Source organism: Aphelocoma coerulescens, chromosome 2, assembly GCF_041296385.1.
Source record: "Aphelocoma coerulescens isolate FSJ_1873_10779 chromosome 2, UR_Acoe_1.0, whole genome shotgun sequence".
Lineage (NCBI taxonomy): Eukaryota > Metazoa > Chordata > Aves > Passeriformes > Corvidae > Aphelocoma > Aphelocoma coerulescens.
In genome coordinates this window covers 51,914,634-51,938,379 of record NC_091015.1, presented here as the reverse complement: position 1 = coordinate 51,938,379, position 23,746 = coordinate 51,914,634, and the positions used below count along the sequence as shown (strand labels likewise).

Sequence of the window (23,746 nt, the reverse complement as noted above, 5' to 3'; positions counted from 1 at the left end):
TAATTTGCTATACACAGTCATTGACTAAGTGTTGATGAAACCACATTTGTGCTCAGCTGAAGATCTGTGAAGAGGATTTTAAAAGCGACACAGGCTAAGCTTCAGGTTGATAAATGCTGAATTTTGTTTATGAAATTATATTAAAAGAGTAATTTTTCATTTAAAGCATGTACTTAATTTGGAAAGAAAAATAATTCCACTTTCTCAAGTTTTTTTCAGGAGTTATTTCTGCTGACAAAAAAACCCTGTATCCCAGTTGTTGTAAAGCAGGATCATGTTAATGGACAGTGTACAAACATGCTGTTGCAGTGTCTGGCAAATGTTAGATTGCAAGTTGCAAGATTTTAATTAAGCTATTTTTTTACCTCTTTTTGAACAGATTTCACAAGGGAGATGTCCTTATCACAACAGCAACAGGGGTGATGTCTGAAGAGGAAGGAGAAAAATGGGGTTTAGTTCCAACCCATGCATATGCAGTCTTGGATATAAGAGAATATAAGGTATCAAGTGAAACTGAAGGTGTTTTGAAACTCCTGTTTGAAACCTACGTGTGTTTCTAGGTTTACCCCAGATGGGTAGCTACTGATTCTTTTGCTCTAATGGCTAATATAGTTTATTTTGTCTTGGACCCAACTGGGAAATTTCAGAAAACTTAAATGATTCTGTGTTTTCTTGATCCATATAAAAACCACCTTCAATATGTAAAAATTACCTTGACAAGATGAATTGACAGTTTTACTTTGTGGTTTTCTAGGGACTTCGGTTTCTTCAGCTAAAAAATCCCTGGAGCCACTTACGTTGGAAGGGACGATACAGTGAAAATGACACAAGAAACTGGACCCCAGATTTACAGAAATACTTGAACTTTGATCCCAGAACAGCTCAGAAAATAGACAATGGTAATAAGGCTTAAGAAGTCACTATCTTTTTGAGTCATATAGATCTTTGTGGTGTATCCCTGCAGGAAGGTGGAAAGGAATGCTTAAGCACATGGAGAGTAAAACAAATACTAGAAACTAAATAGTCCGAAAATTTAGGCAGTACTTGTGTGTTTAAATCTGTCATTTCAGGTTTGTCTGGGGTTATAAGTAATCTGGGCTGTTAAATGTATCTCAAATTCATTGACAAGAAAGTACCTCCTTGGTTAAGTGTGCTGTCTCAGTATGTGGGAGTTGAGTGCAAAGAGAATGTTCTGATAACAAGCTGTGTAATGCTGCTTTTTAATACGTGAATGGACTTTTTGTGGGTTTTTTTTTCCTCTCCAGCATTTTCAAATACATATCAACATGCTTACTGTAATCAGTATTTAAATCAGTCTTTCTGCTGCAGCAGCTGCATTTTACTTTCAGAAAGACATTTCTGCTTCTTACTGTGTCCTAGTTGCTGTCTGCAGATCTCTGAGAGAGCCCTTTTGTTCAGTGACACTGTTTTTACAACACTATGCCTCCAAGTCCATTAGATTATAGCATTTATTGATAAGCCTCGTGCAAATGCCTGATGAAAACTTTTGATTCCAACATTAAAATAGCAGCCCTGGATTTGTGACAGTTATGAGAGAGTAGCTTGTTATTTATTTACTGATTCATTTAGTAAGCAATTTGTAGCATCTAGTTGTTAAAATTTTATATAAAATTGCATTAGTAATTTTAATGGAGTTATTCCTTCTAATTGGATTTATGCTTTGGTTTTCTTGTTTTTGTGTAGTTGTTATGACTGCTTTTTAGTGCTGCAAGATCTGCAACTGCCTATGTCAGAGACACGATTTATAAGGCTGCTACCATTTTAAAAGTTAATTCCACTAGGCATCTGTTTGCTTGCAGGCACTGTGGAGTTGCAATTAAGGGAGCTATGGAAAATTAGAATAAATGCATGAGAATGTTGTAAAGATGAAGCAAATTTAGGGTGCAAAAGCAAGTGACACAGGTGTTGGATGAAGTATCTTAGAAATACATTCAAAGACACACATGTTGATTGAATACTCTATTGTGCTGGATGACTACTGAAGTAGGTTGTTGAATTGCAGGAACTTGTTTGACTGTGTGTTTTATTTTTTTGTTTTTAGAAACCTAGGAAAGGGGAAATCAGGTCAGAATCTCCTAATGATGTCTCTTTCAAAAGAGCAGATTTTCTTGTATCCTCTGCTTATTGCTTGAGAATGACAAGCATTCTGACAGCTTATCAGAAAGTCCCTGATAATAAGCAGAGACTAACTTGTTTTTTCTTGCTTTAACTTGGTTTGGGGGACAAGTTTAAATTTAGCAATTTAGGCAGTGCAGACATTACTACTACATTTTGCAAAAATGTTGGCTTATATAAGCTGTATCATTTGCCCACAAAGAGACTTCTGAGAAACAAGTGAAATCAAGGTATCTGGTAAGAAAACAATAACAGCATTTCCTTTTCAGGCATTTTCTGGATTTCCTGGGATGACCTGTGCCAGTACTATGATGTTATTTATTTGAGTTGGAACCCAAGTCTTTTTAAAGAATCTACGTGTATTCACAGGTTGGTCCAAAAGATAAAAATTTTATTTCAAAATCTCAGTAAATGTTCTGATGTGAGGTTTCCTTCCTTCCATTCTTCCAAGTTACAGCTAGGGGCCTGAATTCCAACCCTGTTCTCTTGAGCCTGACTACACTTTCTCAGCCCAGGCTTTGTTTTTGACTGCTTCTGCAACATCAGTGGAGCTCAGTAACCCTTGTGATGTTGCTGTGGAACTAAAGTTGTGTAACCAGATTCTGATCTCAGTCCCACATCTCCCTGTCAGAATAAAAATCAGATTTTTGTGCAGTCCATCTCTAAGCAGTGACCAGGCAGTGCTTAAGTGACCTAGTTATTATTTGAAATTCATCTTTCTGGCCAGTTCCAAGTGAGCTGTGCAGCATGTGTTTTCTTTACAGGGTGTATTCACTGACATCAAGGTAGTTTAACCAGTTCTGGTTTTAGCAATTGTAGTTATCATAAGTAATCTTCCTTGCCTGCTGATTTGTTCTCTGAATGTGATACCTGTCTCTTACCAAATATCCATTACAGTCAGGTTTTTTGTCTCACAGTTTGAGGATAAGTGCATGTGTCTGTGTCTCAGTTTTGGAAAGCAAGGGTTTCTATACTTTTTCACTCCACTAGGCTGCACTTTGCCACTGCTTGCACACTGTCTCTGCGTGTGTTAGCTCTGCACAAGCTCCTTCATTCACAGTGTGACTGCTGAGCTTTTCTGTAAAGACTCCTTCCATCTTTGTGCTCCAATTATTTCTAAAATACACTGTAGCAAGATGAGATAATGTGTATGTCAGAGCTCACCTACTGGTCTGTCTGTCCTTACATTATCAGTGATTGTCATCCCTCTGTGTAGGGAAAAGCCTTAGCACAGTGGCAGTTACCATAAAATGCAGAGTAACAACGGTGATAATTTGAAGCTTTGTTAATGCAACCTTCCACACATGCTGCTCAGTTGTACAAGTGTGAGAGGGACAAGGAGACTTGGGAATAGCTGTAGACACTTCTGTTTCCAGTGTGCCACACTTTTTGTTCAGTCATCAGCACTTTTTGTCTTTTCACGCTGTATTTTTCTTGTCTAGACAAGTCACAAGGCTGCAGGCTGATTCTGCAGTAGGGCACCTCAAAGATCTTTAACACTTCCTGCAGGGCACCCTTCCAAGCATGAAACAGGGCAAATTTTTAAATAAAAATTGCCTCAGAAAAAAAAATGGGGGAAAATATTTGGCAAGCTTTTGAAACCAACCGTAGCTGATAGATAGATGGATGGATGGATAGATACAGAGATAGATAGATTTCTACAGTTACAAAGTCATAGATGTTTTTCATTTAATATTGGTGTGTGCAATCATGACTGTGCTTGTGTAGCCTAGGCTGCTTAAATGGTTCCACTTTTTCTGTGCTTTGTGTGGCTGTAGTCACTAGCCAGGCTGTTTGTATTTAGAATTTTTTGTCATCATAGATGTATTGTGGTGAACTCATTTATAAAACAAGGTTCCAAGATAATGCTTCTGATGTGACTGTGTTATGTAACCACTAACCATAGATGCCAGTAGAAAACTAGGCTTTGGTAACTTGTTACTGATAATATCTTGCTCTGTGTATCGTGTAGGATTTGGAGTTCGTTTCAAAGCATAAATTAGTTTCTTACTGGTCTAATAACATGTCTGTATCACTTTCAGTACGTGGGATGCAAAGCAGGGCCCGGTGAAGGATGCCTACAGCCTGGCCAACAACCCTCAGTACAAGCTGGAGGTGCAGTGTCCACAGGGTGGTGCTGCTGTCTGGGTCCTGCTCAGCAGGCACATCACTGACAAGGTGCTGGTTCTGCACTGCGAGCTCTAACACAGCTTCTGTAAATCTTTCTGTATGGCTTTCTCTCATTAATATGTTACCGCCTATATTCAGGGGTGTGTGCCTGTGTACATGTAGAATTTTTTAATTCAGCAGGTATGTGTACCTGCAATTGAAACAGACCCAGAGTAAAATTTGAGCTGACTGATTCTCTTCCACCATAAAGGTTCTGAAGTGACTTTGAATCCTGGAGCCTGAATAAGTTAAATTCGTGGCTGTTTGTTTACTTCAGGCATTTTAAAAAGAATTCTTTTGGGTATCCCAATAAATACAAATATCAGATCATACTTCGTGGTGATCAAAAGGGACAGTAGAATGTATACTTGACTTTGATTAAGCATTCATTATGTTTCACAGAATTGCACAACTCTGATTTGTGTTTGTTTGTGGGTTTTTTTTGTATAGGATGACTTTGCACACAATCGGGAATTCATTACAATGGTTGTGTACAAGACTGATGGCAAAAAAGTTTACTATCCAGGTTAGTGTACCTTAATTGTCAAGAAGCTGATGTCACAAATAAATAAAGAATTACACAGAATTTTTTGGAGAGGAAAGGCACTTTTTCCTTTAAAACCTGATGCCTCAGTAAGAGGTCAGTCTTCTGAAATCGTTGTTTTGCTCTGTTTGATCCCACTTAAAGTCTACACTGAAGGATTAGGCCATTCTACGCATGCTGTAAGCACTCTTAAGAGGTCTGCGTAGTCCTGCTGACACTTATTTTGATGCAGCATTTTCTTTATTTTTTCTGTTTATTTTTCAGTGCCAGTAGTTAATGCTTAGAGGGAACAGATGTTATGTGTTAGTTTCTCTGATAGCATATTTATTTCCTACATTTGTGAAATTATTTAAAGGTCTACAGCTTCCACAAAAGGAAAATAATCAGGGTTAATTGTCCCATGAACTTGGCTTAGTAAAGTACCTAAGCAAGCTTGTGAAGTACAGGTGAACACTTCAGCATATTTCCAAGTATCAGGTATGGAATGTTTAAAATGTTAAAATTTTATCAGAATCTCACTCTTGGTCATTATATGTCAGATTCTCTTCACCTTGAGGAGATGGGGTTTGGCTTTTGGAGCTTTGCTGTAGCTGTGAAGCAGCCATGTATGCTTTATTTCAAGACAGATAGCAGATCTGAGACACAGGCTGGGATACAGGGTGTAAAGGTAATGCCCAGGTTGAATGGATAGACTGAAACTTTAAGGTCAAGCTAATAAGATCATATTTTTATTCATTCTTTCCATCAAGTTAGAGATTACTAAGAATATTCCTTGGAATAATTCAGTGAAGGTGCATCTTAAAACAGGTGGATTTGGCCTGTTGCTTTTACAGATAGGAATCTCTTTAGAACCAAGCTTGCATTCAGGTAGCTGCTCATGCAACAACTGCCTTAGTAGCTTTTAAAGCTTTTTTCACCAAGGAGTGGAATTTGTGGGACTTTTTCTATTGGAATGGCTGGCAAGCATTGCATTTTTCACATCTGATCTTGTTCAGTCAACTCTGTTGACCAATTCCCCTAGAATCCAAGCTTCCCCTAGAACCCAAGTCTTTCTGTGAAAAGAGCTGCTGACACCTGACAGAATCATCATCTGTTTTTTGCAAGAGCTTCTCTGTGAGGAGAAGCAGATGCCCAAGACTTGCTTCTGCTGTTGCTGGTAGTTGTAGCAGTGCTTATTTTACATGTGTGTCTCACTGAAAACATTCTTAAGTGGGAAAACCCAAACACATTTGTATAGTAGAGGGAATTGTTCCTTTGTGCTTAAAAGAGACAGTCTAGCAAGACCAGTAGCAAAAACTGAGTGATTCATATGTTTTGTCTTGCTACACAAACTTTTTTTAAAAACTTCTAATCTCATGAGCTCAAACTTGTTTAAAGCCTTCTTCCATGGAAATAAATTGGTCAAGCTGCAGTATTATTTTTAACCATCTGTTAAAATGAAATGAGAACAAAGCAGCTAAATCCTTTGGCAGCAAGGCCGAGATTTCCCATTCCTAAGCTTCTTATTGTTTTATATTAATCCTTTCCCCTCTCCCATGTTGCTTTGTGGAAGAAAATAAAAGGACTTGATCCTGGGCCTATTGAAGTAATTGGCTAGACTTGGTCCTGCCTCACTGAAATTAAAAGAAGTCTGGAAAGAACCAATTAGAGGCGAAATAACAAATTACACTGTCTAATTGTAAAAGCAAACATTTGGGATCTTTCTAAGTACCACATGGGCATTGGTATTGGGCTGCAACTACATCTGTGTAATGATCACAGGGATTTGAAGAGAGAGGGAGAGAAAGCCTGTGAGATTTAGTTAAAGGAATTAACATGTTTTGAAGTATTGTTTATGAGGTGGCCAAAGATTTTGGCAGCTGTCATTCTGGAAATGTCCAGCCGATGGAGAAGGAACAGACACTTCAGAGATTTTCAGAGTGCTTAAACATTCATTACCTTTCTCTTGAAATTTCAACATAATTACAGTAGTCTTCTTTGAGTAGTGACTTTGGTGGGAGATGGATAAGCAGTCATTACAAGTCTTGGGATTTAAGCTGTACTTTTAAGCACAGAATTTGTGTCTTGTCACGTGTGATTGTACCTCTCCTGAAAACAGTAGTTGATGTTAAGACTGTCCTTTTTATGGGTAAATCTTGAGGCTCTCTTCTGTTCAGAGCACTCGGGTCTGTTCAGTCTAATCTTCATAGTAAGTTTACCAAGCTGGGGGATTTTCTGGTTAGGGAAACGTGTTCATCCTTTTCTTTTTCAGCTGATCCTCCTCCATATATTGATGGTATCCGGATCAACAGTCCTCATTATCTGACCAAGATAAAGCTGACCTCTCCAGGTTCCCATACATTCACCTTAGTGGTGTCCCAGTATGAGAAACAAAACACCATCCATTACACCATCAGGGTATGTGCTGTTGTGTCATAATGAATGTAAGCAATTAAACTGTAAAGTGTCCTTTGTTTTTATATTTGAGAAAAATTCTTCTCAATCAGTATTGCTATTTTGGGAGGAAAGCGATGAATGATGGAGCAGAACCACTGGATGAAGTGTTTGGTAACATTTTCCATTTGTAGTTAAGATATTAGTATGATTTTAGTAATAAAATTTTATTACAAAATCAGCTGAAAAATACTCTTATTTCCTAGAATAAAAAAATATCTATGTACAGGCAGATCACTGGGTCTCTCTACATATCAAAAATAAATCTATTTTAGATCCTGGTTAAGATGTAAAGTTTTTTTGACTTCTCTAGGTCTTGACTTAGGATTTGGGTTTTTCTCTTAACTACTGAGTCACATAATGATCAATGCTAGATTTTTTTTTTTTCACTGAAAAAGAGTAAAATGCAGATTGTTCCCATTTTGCTTTTTTGTTGGGTTTTTTGAGAGGATTTTTTTTGGTTTGTTTTCTTGGGCGGGTGTTTTTCTGTTGGTTTGGTTTGGTATTTTTGTTAAGAAATTAAGTAGAACTAAGTCTTAGTCCCAGCACTATTCCGAATTTTGAGTTGGACACAGGGTCATCTGATGGGTAATACAGGCATGCAGGGAACAAGTATCTAAAAATGTTGTGTAGGCAATTCTTTTTTTTAATTTGTCGTGATTTCATTTTAAAAGTGCAAGATCAATATGTGACCTGCTGCTTCTTTTACAATACAGGTGTATTCCTTGTGCAAGTTCACCTTTTCCAAGATTCCTACACCTTACACCATTTCTAAGCGGGTAAAGAAACATTTTATTTCATGCATGACTGGTTTGGCTTTTCCATATTTGAGATGTACAAGGTTTTTAAATATATGTTGATCCTACTGCCCCACCTCTACCACAGAGAGTGTTGTTGCAGCTGTGCCATTGCAGATGTGCTGCAAAGCCTCTGTAGAACAGTCTGGCCTTTGGAACAACAACCCATACCCTAATAAATCATCACTGTGGAAATCAGGTTGTTCTAGGAATGATGCAGAGTGAAAATCCCCAGAAGCATTGCTCATTTCCCCTTGGAAGAATTGCATGATTTTCTTGGAAAAGCTCTTGGTATGATGGGACAAAATCAGCAATGCCAAACCAAAGGCACCAGTAGCAAGACCATAAGAAACAAACTTAGGATGGCAGTATCACAACACAGTACTGTTCCTAAATTTTGCAAAGATACCTGAAGGGTCTGTAACCATTGGAATAAGCACTCCCATTGCCAAACAGGATCAAGGAAGTATATCCATTGTACATTTCCAGTAGAAATGCTCTCTGGGAGTACAAGAACAGGGCGAAATTTGACTGAAATTAAGTCAGAAGCTCAGATAGTTTTGGGACCAGCTGCTGTTCATATTTCAGCTGTCAACATGAGCTGCAGTTACACCTAAAGCTGAAGTATAAATATAGCCAAGAACTCACAGGATAAAGTAACTTGCATGTATTTTCATGTTTCAGCAGCTCTATCCTCAGGAAAGAGTAAGCCAGCAACTGTTAACTTTAGCTCTGTACCTACCATGCATACCCTGGGGATTCCTATTACAGTCAGAAGTCTTCTGTCCAAACAGTAACTTGTTAAGGAAGAGAGAAACAAAGGAGTTTGGGCCACAGTGGAACAGTCCATTTTCTAGGACACTCGTGCCTGAAGCCAAGGATTGCATTACTTTGTGTGGTCAGGGGGACATGCTGGCTTGCAGCTTGGCTGTTGAGTTCAGACAGTGTTCCATACCAGCTGTTATTTCTGGAACAGTCCCTTGAAGCCTGTTCTAGAGAATGGTGAGTGAATAGAGAGATTCCTGGGAACAGCGAGATAATTTGTTTGGTTCTTCCAGAAACCATTGTCCTATATAGCTATTAAAATCTGGGCTTACTTTGAGGAAGTGAAGAGGTCAAAAACACATTAAAGGTGAAAAGCCTGTTTGAGGCTTCCTTGAGGAAGGACATCTGTTTTATGTTGTAATATGTTTAAAAAGAAAATTAAGTATGTAGAAAACTTCTGTTAATTATTTGAAGACATCTGTCTAGTATTCCAAAAAAAAAAAGGTATGTTCTATCTATCCAAGGCCAGTTCCGTCCTTAGGATTGAGTACAAAAAGTTAGTTGCCTGTATTTAATGCCTGTTTGGTGATTGCTTAGCAGTCATCACACTCAAAAGCAAGCAGAGAATTAATTCACGGTTTAACAGTAAAACCAAGTTTTCTATAGATGTCCTATACTGGAGTCAAGTGGTCACCTCTGGAACTCACCAAGCCCTAATGTGATTCCTGAAGTTAAGTGCAGCAGAAGTGGAAAAGGGCTAGAAAGCTCAACAGCACACAGCAGTTTCAGATTCCTGGGTAGCAGCATGGTAGGAGAAGAAATCCCCCTTGCTTCCACACTTACCATGTCTGAGGGGTTTGGGCACTGCGTGAAGAAATTAAATCACAAGGGAAAATGCTGCCCCTTGCTGATTTGACAGAGACAGGAGGGAAGTAACAGGAGAGATGGATCTCAGCTATAAATCTGTGGGAATGCCTGGCATGCCTTACAAGTCTAACCTTTCAGTTTAATGACTAGCAGGAGGAACTTGGAAACAGATGGTCTGTTTCTCAAAGTCTGAGCAGCATTTTTCCTCTTGTGTGTCTTTGTCCTTGCAGGATCTGTCCTTACTGTTATCTTGTCGCTGCAGTGCTGGTTCTCAGAGTGCATAGAGGTGATGGACAGGGCTGGAGGCAGAGATCTTTAAAAGTAAAGGATACAACACTATTAGTATTGTACTGCCTGTATCAGTGCTGTTCCTCATTTAAGCCAATGGAGGAGTGTCTGAGGAAAAAAAACTAACCTGTGTAGTCTAATATGTGTGGGATAGATGGGAATGTGGGTCTTTTGTTAGCTCAGTTTGTCATAGTCAGAAACAGTCACTCCTTGCTTGTTTAATGTAAGCTGGAAAAATACAGTACATGTCTAAGGGATGTAAGGCTTTGATCAAGGGGGTAGGGAACTGCACAACACTTTGTGAATGCTCAACACAATCTTTCACTTCACTTTAAAAATTAGGAGAGGTTACTAAAGTAACCTCTAAAGTGAGAGGACCCTCTAGTCTTGTTTGTATATATATATATATATAAACAATACAAATATTTAGGATTTGTTTTCTGTACTTTTGACTTCTTTCAGGTTAATGGACAGTGGAAAGGTCACAGTGCTGGAGGATGTGGAAACTTCAGAGACACCTACAAAAATAACCCCATCTATCAATTCCAGCTAGACAAGAATGGACCACTGCTAATTGAACTACGGGGCCCAAGGTTTGTAGAGAGTACTTGTCCGTCAATACAGTGAAGGCATTGCATGCCAAAGATGAAGCTTTGTCAGTATCCCTTTGGGGAGGGTGGGAAGCTCATGAAAAATCCAGAGGACAAGGTGTTGACACAGATTTAGTACTATTTATGTTTCTATCTTTACCATCAATAGTGTTTTAAGCCTACACGTTAACTACTGTGGGAAATCCTTGACCTATAAGAAAAGCAGTTGCCTTCCTTTCTCTTTAGTTTTGGGTCTGAGCAGAGCTGTGGAAGAAGGTATAAAGGACTTTGCTTCTTAAAACTAATTATGACAATAATTCCTTTTATTTTGTAGTAGAGCTAATATGCAGGATGCTAAACCCTTACAGGCTCTCAATCTGAAAGTGCATTTACTCTGCCACTAGCAGGCCAGGAGAAGTGCTGGATGTCAATGTCCTATAAAGTAGACTTATGCAGGCCAAATTCCTTTGACACAATTAATGATTACCTCAAAATACCAGTATCCAGCACTTCTGAATAGCAGCATCTCCTGATCTGCAGTCAAGTGTTAATCCTTTGCAAAGCTATTTGCCCTTTGCAAAGTGGGCTCCACAAAATGGCAGAACTTTTCTATCTCTCCTCCCCTCTTTGAGGACACTCCTCATGAAATGAAGGCAGAGGTGTGGATGTATAGTTCCATTAATTGAGCAGTTTTTTGTATGCATTTTTTTCTGCACTTGCACATCATATTTGGGTAGTTTGAATGACAGGGGCAGTGGTGCTGGTCACAGGCATTAACAGGAGCAGACGAAGTGTCCCAAGTTGTATTGCAACGTGAGAAATTCTGCTGAGATCACTGACACTGAGTCCTCTGATAGCAATCAGATCACACCCCAGGATCTGTCCCATATGGCACGAGTGTGTCACAAGCTTAACTACTTGAATTCTGCTTGAGTGCACAGGTAGGCTTCTAGAAGACATTTTCCCTACAGTCTAGTTTAAACCCGAATTGAGTTCTGTCTTCCTCCAAATTCTACATTCATGTCATGGTAAATTTGACTTAACATTTCTATCACAAATGTGACAAAACTTCCAGATGTCTTTCAGTTATACTGTATAGTTTTTAATAACTAGCCCTCTTCCTGGTAATCCTGATGACCCAAATATCTAAAGCAAGTCTGTCATGTCACTTGCAGGCAGTACAGCGTTGGTTTTGAACTCGTCACCGTCTCGACAGTGGGAGATCCTGGTTCCTATGGCTTTCAGAAAAAAAGCAGTGGTGACTACAGGTAACACGTAATGAAGTCTGTACAGAGGTTTGAAACACACTTCAGATCCCATTTCTAACAGGTAGTTTTCTTTGCCATAGGTGTGGATTTTGCTACTTGGAGGTGGAGAACACATTTGCTGGAGTTTACAACATTATCCCCACCACATTCCTGCCTCAACAAGAGGGCCCTTTTTTCTTAGATTTTAACAGTACTACTCCTCTTAAGGTGTCACAGCTGCAGTGAGGAGACAGAACTGTCCAGTGCTGTTTAAAGAGATGGTTTTGATCTGTCCAACAGCCTGAGAACAGGTGAGGAACCCTTACTACACATGCACAAAAGAAAATTACATCCTGAGTTATAGCCAAAAGCATGGAATCACAGATTGCCAGTTAATTGTGGCAGGGAGTTAGCTGCAGGTTTGCTGCTATGGTCCAGGAGTGAGCACTGTTCAACAGGCTTGGGCATAGGCTAAAATGCATATATTCAGATGAACCAGCAGAACTCAATTTATTGCAGTTTTTCCATACTTTGAATCAAAGTCTAGTGCGTTACAAGAAAAAAATAACATTGAAATTCCCTCCTCCCAACATACAGGGTATATGGGCTAAAGATTCTATTCTTAAAGTAAACATATAAGAAAAAAATATTCTTGTGTATTCTCCTTATTCAGTCTCAGGACCAAATAGCTTTTACTACATATTTGTGCTGCTATCTAAAATGTTTTCAGCACTGAACTGGTTCTCACACCTAAATGTAAATGTACTACTGCTGAGCCGGTCGTATTCCACGTGTCAGCTTATCTGCAATATCTACCTAGGACTAAAGGAAAAGGAAGGTTCCAGCTTCAGCTGCTTCTGAAAGCAGAGCAATGGCTTTGCTCATGTTACATGTACTTTGAGAGCTGTTGCTTCATATCTGTATGAATTTAGTACATAATACAGCATGAGGTTCTATGGCTTTCTTCCTGCCAGCTGCCAGACCTAGGCTGATCCCGAGGAGCAGGAAGGACAGGAGGTTATCCAGCAGTAGTGTCCAGGCAGTGCAGTACAGTTCCTTGAGTAGCTATGAAAGGTTTTCATCTAAACATCCCCTGCAAGATTCTCTGTATCTACTGAGAGTGGTCTCAGTTGCTGGTGCAGGGAGATGGGGAACTGCCCACCATCAGCAACTCAGCAAAGAAATGTTTTATTTTCATCACTTTTATAAGTATGTATCCTGTAGGGAATGATCATTTAAACCTCTCCCCCAATACACCACGGCTGCAAGGAATGCACTTGCTGATTCCATTATACAAGACATCTTTGAAAAGATACTCTTTTCCTTGTAAGTTGAAGCCAGTGAATGAATGAGCACATGGCCAGTGTCATCAATAGAAGCAGGTCAGAGTTCTTAAAAAAATAGTGGAGGTGGGATTAATGCAGAACAAGTTTTTTTTAAGAAGCCTCTCTTATGTGCTCTTCCTCTAGATCTACATACATTGTATCTGAGGAGGATTCAAGATGATAAGTTTTTATTTAATGCCAGTTGCTTCACAGTTCCTGAAATTGATTAAATTTTGTTATTTTTACAAAATTTACAATATTTGACAGTTGGGGGAGAGAGTATTTTTAAAACAGCCTTGGGAATTTTGCTGCCATTCAACCTGGTTTGGCAGTTTTCCAAGGAAAAAGGTAGCATTTAAGTCTTGCTTTTCAGCACAGGTGTCACGTGGCCATTGGGAAACTGAGCACACATTCTACAGGAGCACCAGAAATAGCTGTGGGCTAAAATTATTCCCACAGAAGTCTGCTATTAGTCCTCTCCAGAAAGTCCAAGAACCTTTTGTTTCATTTCCTTCATCAGACAGCTGCATAACAAGTGTCTAGCACTGAAAGGGCAGCGATAGCTCATGCCTTTGAAAACACATGCCATGCTGACTGCAGTTCTCTCAGAGACCATCTGGGCTAGGGAATTTGTGACAAGTTTGTCCCAGAGTGACTTACCTTCTTATGCAGGGAAGTTTCTGATGATTATTGCAATAAAGCAATAGAGAGAACAGCATGGGCACAAGCTGAGAAAAACAACAGATTAGGTTCTTTGTGATTATGCTTGGCTTTTGGAGTATGTGCCAAGGACTGCTTCATCCCTACAAAATGAAAATTTCATTCAACTCCCATTTTCCCTACAAGTTTCTGTTAAGTTTTTAGCTGAGGCTAAACCAGAGTAGCAGTGGAGTCCTCCATGTACCTTATCACCTCTAAAGTCAGAGGCAGTGAGGAAGTCTCAACTGCGTTCTCTTTTTGGCAGTACAAAAGGCAGATGCCAGAAGTGCCAGCTTTCAGCACCAAGTTCTTGCACATTCTCTGCTGTTTGAGATCAAGCTGGTAGACTTGCCTACAGGAAAATCTGTTGTTGTTCTTCAGTAGTTGGTTTCTACTCGGCAGGAAGGAGTTTTTCTTTCTTTTTCCCCCTGAGCACAAGTTAGTGCCAAAGCTTATGCTGCATGAAACGAGCATAGGGCTCAGCTTCCATACTGTGCTGAACTTAAACTGAACTGAACTAAAAGTAAGAAATGTACTCACTTTCCTAATGCCAGGCAAAGGCACTAAGGACAAAGGATCCTGTCCCCACCAGGATACACCAATATTTCTTACACATTCAAAACAGTCAGTGGATTTGGCTTATCCCCATTGATGCACAGGACTTATGCTCAAAATCTTGCATATATAAAACAAATTCTATTCAAATATTGCACCTGCATAGGCTACTAGAATGCCATCACTGTGCAATTCCCTTCAGATATAGGTGTGAACACTCAGGTGGAGTATTTAAGAGGTACTACAAAATATCCATATAAATTGTAGTCTAGAGATTCTGGTTATGGCAAATTACTTTTACAACAATGTTTTCTTGCATTTTTTTCTTAAGAAGAAATGTTGATATAAGCATTTATGATTTGCTTTAATACTATCTGTCAAATATATACTTTTATATTTTTTCCACAAATAAATCTGGAAAAATTATTGCAAAGGGAACTGATCCTTAGATTTTAACATGACCTCAGGCCACTAAGTTAAGCTTTTCTTTGTAGTGTTCAGCATTTTTTGAGCCATATGACAGAGAACATAGTTTGTTCTGTTAGGAAGACACAGGTTAGCCCCTGGTTGACCCGCTCCCTCAGTTCTCAAAGATTCAGTGAGATGTAGTACCATGGCTGAATGGTAGCAACAGTTTCTATCCCAGCTGCCCCAGACTCTGAGTCTGAGTTCAGTCCTCGTCTCCTGCTGCAAGCTTCATCTAACTATTTTGTATAGTAATTATGCACTTAACCACACAATCTCTGCAGCCTTTGACAGCCACCTATTTAGAATTAGGTTTGTGTACATATAGTAGAGGTTTTCATCATTTCGTCTAAAAGGACACTGAAATTGTTTGATAATACCAAAGAGAAGTAGAACTCCTAGGTTAACACTTGCTTTATACATTCTCATGTCAGGGCAGCTGAAGCAATCATGTATACTTTGATACACCAGAGGCTTATTTTTATACCCATGAAGGCAGCTACCATCATGTTACACTTCAGAATCCATGAAGAGCTTAAGTAAAAAGTAACTGGAGAAAGCTTGTTCATTTGCTTGTACTCCATAGCACCGTACGTTCATTTAAGTCTGTCATATTTATAATTATGGCTTTTATGAATTTTAAAATAAAATGAGTTTTCCATTAACTTATTAAGACACACAGTTCTGCCTGTTTCCTTGCACATTTGAGGGGTGATTTACCTTCCACGTCTGGGGCTCACCAAAGGAGGAAGGCTGCAGCATGATCTTTCAGCAGCTCTTGCAGAAGGGTGGAATAAAAGGAAGGGCAGAGGGGGTTCAAGGCCCTTTCAAACTTCCAGATCAATGGTTTTATCCCGCTGGGAGCTGAACCCAATCAGGACATATGCAAGGCAGCACACACACAAAATTAATTCTTTGTGCCCAAGTGTGGGAAGTTTGGGTTTCCAGTCAGAACAGGCACAATGAGAAGAAATTTGATAGGAAGAGAGGTTAAAAAAAAAAAAATCACCACCAAAACAACCATTCAACAAACCCAGGAAAATGTAACAGGTGTTGACTGGGAGGTCTTCAAAAATGAGATTCAACCACACAGACTGCTGCTAGTTTTTGTAACTGAATGCAGCACAGACAACAGCTCAACTATGAAAGTTTAAGTAAAAACACTTAATACAATGTGGCACTTCTGTACTGCTTTTCATATTTAATACTGTCTATCCCAGCTTTTCCCCAAGTGATGATCACATCAGAAGTTGGAACCACAGATTTCTTTCCTAAGCATTTTCTGGGCGTGGGAACTGTTGGCAGTGAAAGATTTCAGCCTTAAGGTCTTCAGAAAATGTAAACATAAATGTCTAACACAGTTACAGCTTAACAGCTATAATGTGATAAATCTATTTTTTTTATGAAAACAGGATTCTTTGCCTCCAATTCTGCACAGCTTTACAGCCAATTTCAGCAGAGGTACAGAGGTCTAATGTAACAGAATACCTTCCTCCTCCTGCACCCTAAGGGAGTTTTGGAGAACCTGGCTAAAGCTCTGATCGTGTGGCACAGTTCAGAATAAAAAGTGAACCATGTATGCAGGGATTTGGGAAGCTGGAAAGAGGCACCAGTTGCCCACATACTGCAGTGGATTCTAACACCAATGTGACCCCAGCCTGCAGTCTTCAGCTAGAAGTGGATATTTGGAGACTAAACTTGCTGTGGGAGAAGATTTGGTTCCTAGCACTTGAGATAAACTTCACTTACACAGACTCAGAATGTGGAAAACAAAAATGTTTACTGTAGTGTGAAGAATTTTACATTAACTTTGAGAATAGATACACAAGCTGTGGCAGGGATGAAATACAACAGGACTGCAAAAACATAGAATAGAAAATACTTTGGGCAATACTAAAATTCCCATCAAATTAACAATATAAACTGACATTTTAGATAAAATGGTGCTTTCAGAAATGTTTAGTCACCAAAACTGAAGAGTCCTAGGATTTTTACTACCACTTATTAGCATAATTATCAGACACTACTACTGCCTAACAGCTGCTGGCAAAACATGCCCCGTGCCCTTTCTAGTTTTATTGAACACTTTGTCTAGGGCATACTAAAATCCCAAGTCCCTTTAACAGTTATAAACCCCCACACAGTACAACCTACAGAGAAGCTTAAGAACACATTGTCAATCTACACTGGCAATTCCTTTTCTTCATGCACATTTCAAGGGCAAACCCCTTATCATAGTCGTCCTGAAAACATCTATGACTCCCATTTTTGAGGAAAAAAAAACAACCAAAAGAAGTAACACTTAAAGTGCTGAAAAATAATACTTCACTTCTCAGGGGAGCAGAAGGGCAAGGGGCCAATCAACTCTTTTTGGTCACTGGAATCACCTGCAGAGTCCAAGCCAGACTCGGGAAGGTGTCTAGAAAGGGCCTCCCACGGCTGGGCATTACCATCCCCTTCCTGTCATCTGTCTGTTTTGTAGGCTTTTAGAGGCATGACTCATTTTATCCTTTCTGTGAGCACCAAGGGAAGAGTGAAGGCTTTCAGACCCCACACATGCAACAGTCTTCCTGTATACAAAATATTTCTACAGTTTCGGCATAATACAGACAAATACAGATGTTTAAAGATTATGCCACTTGTACTCAAGAGATCAGTTGTATCTAAACAGCATTTCATTCTACAAAACCGAAGCCAAACCGCTCCCTGCAAATGTCTGGCTTGAATTTCAGACCCCCGACTGGCATGAATTTACACGGGAACATTACTAGTTATTGCTTCAGCCAGGCTGCTACAAAACAATTTACAAAGTCTGTGAAATATGAGCACAGCTTAAACATTTGATAACTCGTCCGGCCTACAAAGGATTTACTGAATAAAAACTTCAGCCTCCACATCAATTAAACTTCTTAGTGCATTTGTAAATTCTCAAAGTAAACGCTTAAGATTTGGCATATATTATTGGCACAACGTTCTTCAAACACTTAGAAGTTCATGTATAAATATTTAGACTCCCATTAATCAGGACGGGGCACGAGAAGGACTCAGCCAATCTGGGCAGCTTTCCTGCCCGCGCATATTCCCTCTTTGATTTTCATGCACTGAAGGGAGAGCTGCTTCATTCGGTTATCCAGAGCCAGCCCTTCAGTGGAGCTGCTCCTGGTGCTGCTCCTATTCTTGTTCACTCTGTCGCTTGTCTTGTTCTCAGCCCCTTCTGCCCTATCCCCTGCAAAGAAAGGATTAAACTGGATGTTAAACCCGGATTTCATTCTACAAGTTAAGCTTCAAGCAGGTGCCTCTGCAGCTTCCTTTGCCAAAGCACAGAAATCACAGGAGCAGGAGCAAGATGCTTTAACAAAACCAAGTCGGCCTTCCAAGCTGTGATTGTCTTGTGCATTGCACCAGCAAATTAGTGAGAACAGCCTTAGCATGGAGCAGACAAGGGGCAGTGGTAATCCTCTAGTTTGAGTTAGTCAGCCAGGGCTGGCAGAGCCTGCAAGAAGCTCCTTTTGGCATGTTATTTTTTGTGGGGATTTGGGGTTTTTTTTCCCCCTGGAAAGCAAGTTTTTCAAAAAGCAGGACAGTAATTTAAATAAATAAACTCAGATTTTCCTCCAAATAAATGTACCATGAGAATCCCACTGATCACTTATTTAATGAGAAATCTCAAACTAAGACAGAACTGGGGAACGTTCCCAGCCAGGAGAACAATACTTAATACATTACAGACATTGGTGTTAACTTTGAGACACAGGGCCTTCCACAATGGCCTTCCACAATTGCCTTCCCCAAAGAAGTGGCCAACAGGTCAGAGCATTTCCCTGGCATATGCCTAGGGGATCTGGGAAGGTTTTCCTGCTCTCTTTATGAAGCTGAAAAACACTGGCCCAGAGCGAATCCAGCTGTGCATACCTCTCTCAGCTTCACATTCCGGGGAGGAGGCCCCACTGCATTCGCTCCGGGGGCCAAGGACAGGGAAGATTATCCCAAACTCAGAGAGGGAGACAGGGCTGGGCAGATCCAGGCTTCCAGGTCGTGTCGCAGGAGGAAACTGAGTTGGCACGTCACAGGGACTCGTAGGACCGGAGCTGAAGCTGGACACTGACTGAGTTTCTGAATCTTCTTCAGACACAAAGCTGCTGCCATTATCATCCTCAAACACCTCTGAAGCCACTGCAATGTTCAAAGAATATTCCAGTTAGTAATTCAACCCCCCTCTCCTGCACCTTCCCAGGCAAAGGCAGTTTTTCAGGTTTTCATCTTCCATACACAGACACAGTGCTAACCCATGGCCTGCCCACTCTGGTTTTCTGCCCCCTGTGCAAAGCCTTAGCCTGGTTCTGCCCTGAGGAGCAGCACACCTGCCGGCCAGGCCATGCAAGGGCAGCTCTGCAGTAGCTACTGCTCCTCATGCCAAGAAGCTCTTCGATTTCTACTAGCCCTGCTGGCCTTGTTCACTCGTGGTCTTCAGAAGACAACTTAGGTTAGAGCCCTAATTCCCTGTGTCTGCCTTCCCCAGCACTACCTTGATCCCAGCACAGCCTCCTGGTTATTTAAAGCGCTAATCTTGGGACACAGGTCCCAAGATCTCTTTTTGAATGAGGATCACCAAACAACACCAAATTTAAAAAAAACCCCAACATATATTCTTTTCCCTGCTTGTGTTTGCTCAGATCTGAATTCTAATTAAAGCAAACCCACTCCAAACTGTCTGTCTAGATTAAGCTGCAGGGTCCTTATGAACAACCAGAGGAGAAACCCATTAAAGGCTTCATTTTGTGCAACACAAGGGTGTAGATTTTGCTGAAATTCAACACACTTCAGAGGCACATTGCAGGCTGAGGACCAAAGACTTCTGCACACAAGCAGTCCCACTGGGATCAGAAGGTTCTCTACACGCATCAGCCTCTACACCACACAAGTGTGTGCTGGAATCACACTGGCCTGAAGAAGTCCAAGACACAGCAAGACATCCACAGTGACCTGAGGTTATCTTCAATTCCTCCTCCTTGCAATTCCTGTCATTGTTAGCGAGGCTCAGAAATGCCTTGGAAGAGCAGCAGGAACAAAGCAGCAGCATTAACAAAATGGCTCAAAGGAGAAGCTTCAAAGAAGTTCTTCTGTCACCTTGGCAGCCTGGGGCTCACAGGTACCACCTGGACACGAAGGTGCCAACAGAGGCAGCTACTGACATGATTATGGCAGAGATGTTCAGCCTCCTTCTGCTGGACTTGCAGATTGCAGAACTGCACTTACACGTTGCAAAACTGACCTAAAAGGCTTCAAACATAAAATGGATAACAACATTATCCACCTTCCTGAGCCCCCTCCAGGGCACTTCACGCTCAGAGACAGCTTTTCTTGTGGTTTGGGTTTTGTTGTTTTGTTTTTAATGAAGTCAAATCCACGACTGCAGCGGGGCCTTTCTTCTCACTTGCTGCATTTCATCAATATATGGTGAGCAGTACAGGTAACTTTGCAGGGGGCAAAAGTAATAAAAGGTTTGGTAAAAATGATGTTTCTAATTAGAGTCCTCTGCTTGGCAAGAAGCACTGACATCAGGCAGTCTACAAGCAGCACAGCTTAAGCTGCAGCTTCCTTTTCACCATCTAAATTCACCCTAACACACAGGAGCATCTGCAAGGGCCAAGAAACTCTTGCTGATGATGAGGTGTTTTATCCAACTCCGGCAGACAGAAATCAAGATATAAAAGGACCTTGGTGGAAACCTCCCCCCATGTTACAATGAGAGTTTAATCCAAGCTATTTTAGCTATTAAGTCTGGCAGGCTGCTAGTCTTGCCTTGTCATAACCCAGTTCTGTGATGGCACCAGACACAAGCTGATGTCTTTCCACCCATGTCAGACTGGGCAATTCAAAGAGAGGGATGAGCCCACACTGCTGGTCCTTGTCTGCAGCCTCAGCAGCAGCCAGGGGAGCCAGCAACTAATATTAATTAGTATTAACTTTCCTGGCTCTTTCTGCCCCTATATCCCAGGCCCCTGAACTCCTTCAGCACAAGATACCCTCAAAGTCAGTTATATCTAAGGCTTTCAGGAGGCCTTCTGCCTGAGGAGGGGGACTTGTGGGTATGCAAGAGAGGCAATTACAGCCTAGCTCAGAAAGGCTCAACCTCAGGAATTCAGGGTGGCAGAAGATAAGCAGCCACACCAAAAGCTGGCTGCATCAGCTGTCCAGACACAGCACTCGCTGCTGCAACTCAGGTCCCAACTGCACAGTACTGAGTGAGAGAGCACCAACACATCGTGCAGAAACTCCTGCCACTGCAGAGGGTGGAAGCCAGCCCAGGGCTGCTTCCCAGCTCCCATGGCTCACACAAGCCTGTACCACGGAGCTACAAGGCCTCAATGCCAGTACACACTGGTGTCTATGGGGAAATTGCATCTTCTGCCTTTGGGCACCAGGGTTGTGCAATTGTGAACTCCTGCAATCCTGACCTAGACTTTTCCCTGCAAAAATGAAGCTGAAATACAAATTAAACTGGAATTTTTGGGACTGGGCAGCAAGAAGACTTTCTGCATCAAGAAGGGGAAAAAGTGTCCAAGAAGGAGGCAAAAGTAGGCCACATGCAATGCCCATCTATCCACTTTCACCCACAGCCAGGACAAATCCAAACTCGCCATGTAACAGACCTTGCAACACAAGGTCTCCATGTGCCCCCAGAAAGCAGAGGTTCCCTTGCTTGCTTGGAGGTTGTTGCTGTCACCAATATCTCCTACAGAGCCCCTCAGCACACTGCACCAGCATATTGCTGCTTCTTCACTTCCTTGTTCACAGCACACATGCTCTGCTGAAATCACATCTTGTCAAAAGACTCTGCAGCACCAAGGAGCTTATCCTTACACGCTTCCATGTGAGCATCACACCTTTCTGTACTACTGTAGCCACAACTTGAGTTCCCTCTGCCACAGGCCGAGCACTGGAAGACAACATTTGATCCAAAAAGTCTGCTCCCAGGCTGGCTGAATGATCTGCAACAGCCTGTGACCACTCCAGGCAAGTCACTGCCAGCAGCAGCACTGGCTTAAAATGAGACACACGCTTTGAAGTGCATTAATTTCGCTCCTTACACACAGCACTGTACAAAAAACTACAGAGATGTTAAGGGAATGGCTGATGCACTTTAACTCATTACCCTTTCCCTTGAAAATTGGCTATTAAAGAATGTAATCAACTCCTGCAATAACAAGAAGCGTCATAACTTAGCCACAGTCTCACAACAGCCAGCAAATTTCAAAACTGCAGAATACACAGAGCAACCCTAACGTCAGCATTCCTTACGATGCCCACGGGATATTCCCAAGCACAACAGTGCTCTGTACTCACTGGAGACGGTGTCTGACTCCGGTTTACTTGCTGACAGGTCTTCCACAGAGGTATTGCTCCCCTCGGCACCCACGCCACATCCTCGGGGCCCCATGGCAGTGGACCTTCTCCTCTCATGAATCTCATCTGAGATCATCTCCAGATTTTTCAAGGCAGTCTTATACTCTCCCTTTGCCAGGGCCAGTTTGGCCTGCAGGTCATCCACTGTTTTCTTCAGTTGCTAACAAGGGAGACAGGTATTAGATGGACTTTCACTACACACAAGGCACAGCACACAGCTCCCTGTTATGTGTCCAGGTGCCCTGCCTCTGGACAGGCAAGCACAAACCAGGGCTGGTATCTGGGGGATGGCAGAGTTCAGAATTCAGAAGCACCCTGGCACAAGCAGTGGCACTTGTGAAGGAGACAACAGCAAGGCCAGCCACAGGAGCCAGGGACTGGGACTGCCTCTGGAGTGTGGCCATGGCCCCTGGCTGAGCACAGAGCAGAGGCCCTGTTAACATGTGAACATGCAGGATCTCTCCTTAACAGGAATGCACTCTCAACTATGTCACTGCTTACCCCAGAACCACCCCAAGGTTTGCAGGGCACAGCAGGGCTGGGGGTAACCCCTGAGGGGGCTAAGCCCCACTCTCTGCTGAGCACCAAACCCATCACTTCTGCTCACCAGATCTGCAGAGCAGACAGCAGCAAACCTCAAACCCTGACAGCTGTAACACAGCAGTTCCTGTGTTCCCAGGCACAAACACCACCCTACAGCAAGGGCAAAAGTGTTGTACATCCTATTTCCCAAAGGGGAAACACTGATTGTGTGTCTGTGGCTGTCTCAATGCTGGTTTTTAATGTGCATTAGAAGCAATCTGTGCTGTCTTTTTCCATACAGTTTACACAATCACCTTGCTTCAGGAAGGCACTGAGCAGCTGCCATGGAGAAGCAACAGGCTCACAAACAGTGAGCCCATGGAAAAAAGGGAATTTTTCAAAAGATGCTTCTAGGCAGATGGGATTATTGGGCTGGCATCCAGCCCAGGGCAGGCAAGGGTTCAGCCTGATGGAGCAGCAGCTGCAGGCAGGCAAGGCAGAGTAGGAGAGGGCACCCAAGCCTGTATCCTGGCAAGGAAAAAGATGCACACCAGACTCTCTGAGGCTTACAAAATGCTGCTGAATCTCAGGCAGCCCAGGGAAGGACTCTCAAAACTGTTGTGGGATGTGCCTTGTACCTCAGACAAGGAATGGGAACACTTTTCTAGCTAGGCTCCTACCGACCCAGCACCCCACTGGAGCCTTCCTGCACCCATGGCCAGCAGTCCAAGGCAACATGCTCCATGTAAACCCTGAGCACATCCCACACAACAACAGTACCGGCCACCACCCTGCAACTCCGAGAAGCCAGGCTCCTGGTTTTGGGGGCCACATGCAACAAAAGTCACTCAGGTAGAGAGTGATTCTTGCATCTGAATTTGTAGGGCTACTCTGCCCTCACAGCTCCAAGACTGGCTGTAATAGCAGGGATTACCAT

General features: G+C 41.8%; 2 protein-coding genes across 5 annotated transcripts in view; one reads left to right on the top strand and one right to left on the bottom strand.

The window, feature by feature from the left end:
* CAPN7 (calpain 7) overlaps positions 1–15,549 on the top strand; it is a 33,214-nt gene extending 17,665 nt beyond the window's left edge. For 3 of the 4 annotated variants that reach the window (XM_069007432.1, XM_069007433.1, XM_069007435.1), the window contains 10 exons: positions 380–500; positions 755–899; positions 2,406–2,505; positions 4,179–4,314; positions 4,756–4,831; positions 7,101–7,246; positions 7,999–8,061; positions 10,462–10,592; positions 11,765–11,857; positions 11,938–15,549. In XM_069007432.1, coding sequence (XP_068863533.1) covers positions 380–500; positions 755–899; positions 2,406–2,505; positions 4,179–4,314; positions 4,756–4,831; positions 7,101–7,246; positions 7,999–8,061; positions 10,462–10,592; positions 11,765–11,857; positions 11,938–12,082 — 1,156 coding nt within the window. In that variant the 3' untranslated portion in view covers positions 12,083–15,549. The remainder of the gene's footprint in view (positions 1–379; positions 501–754; positions 900–2,405; positions 2,506–4,178; positions 4,315–4,755; positions 4,832–7,100; positions 7,247–7,998; positions 8,062–10,461; positions 10,593–11,764; positions 11,858–11,937) is intronic. The other variant, XM_069007436.1, reaches the window with a different exon arrangement.
* A 1,092-nt stretch (positions 15,550–16,641) lies between these two features.
* Positions 16,642–23,746, bottom strand: part of SH3BP5 (SH3 domain binding protein 5) — a 51,766-nt gene continuing 44,661 nt past the window's right edge. The window contains exons 7-9 of the mRNA XM_069007437.1: positions 22,228–22,447; positions 18,793–19,053; positions 16,642–18,106 (exon numbers count right to left, since the gene is read on the bottom strand). Coding sequence (XP_068863538.1) covers positions 17,925–18,106; positions 18,793–19,053; positions 22,228–22,447 — 663 coding nt within the window. The 3' untranslated portion in view covers positions 16,642–17,924. The remainder of the gene's footprint in view (positions 18,107–18,792; positions 19,054–22,227; positions 22,448–23,746) is intronic.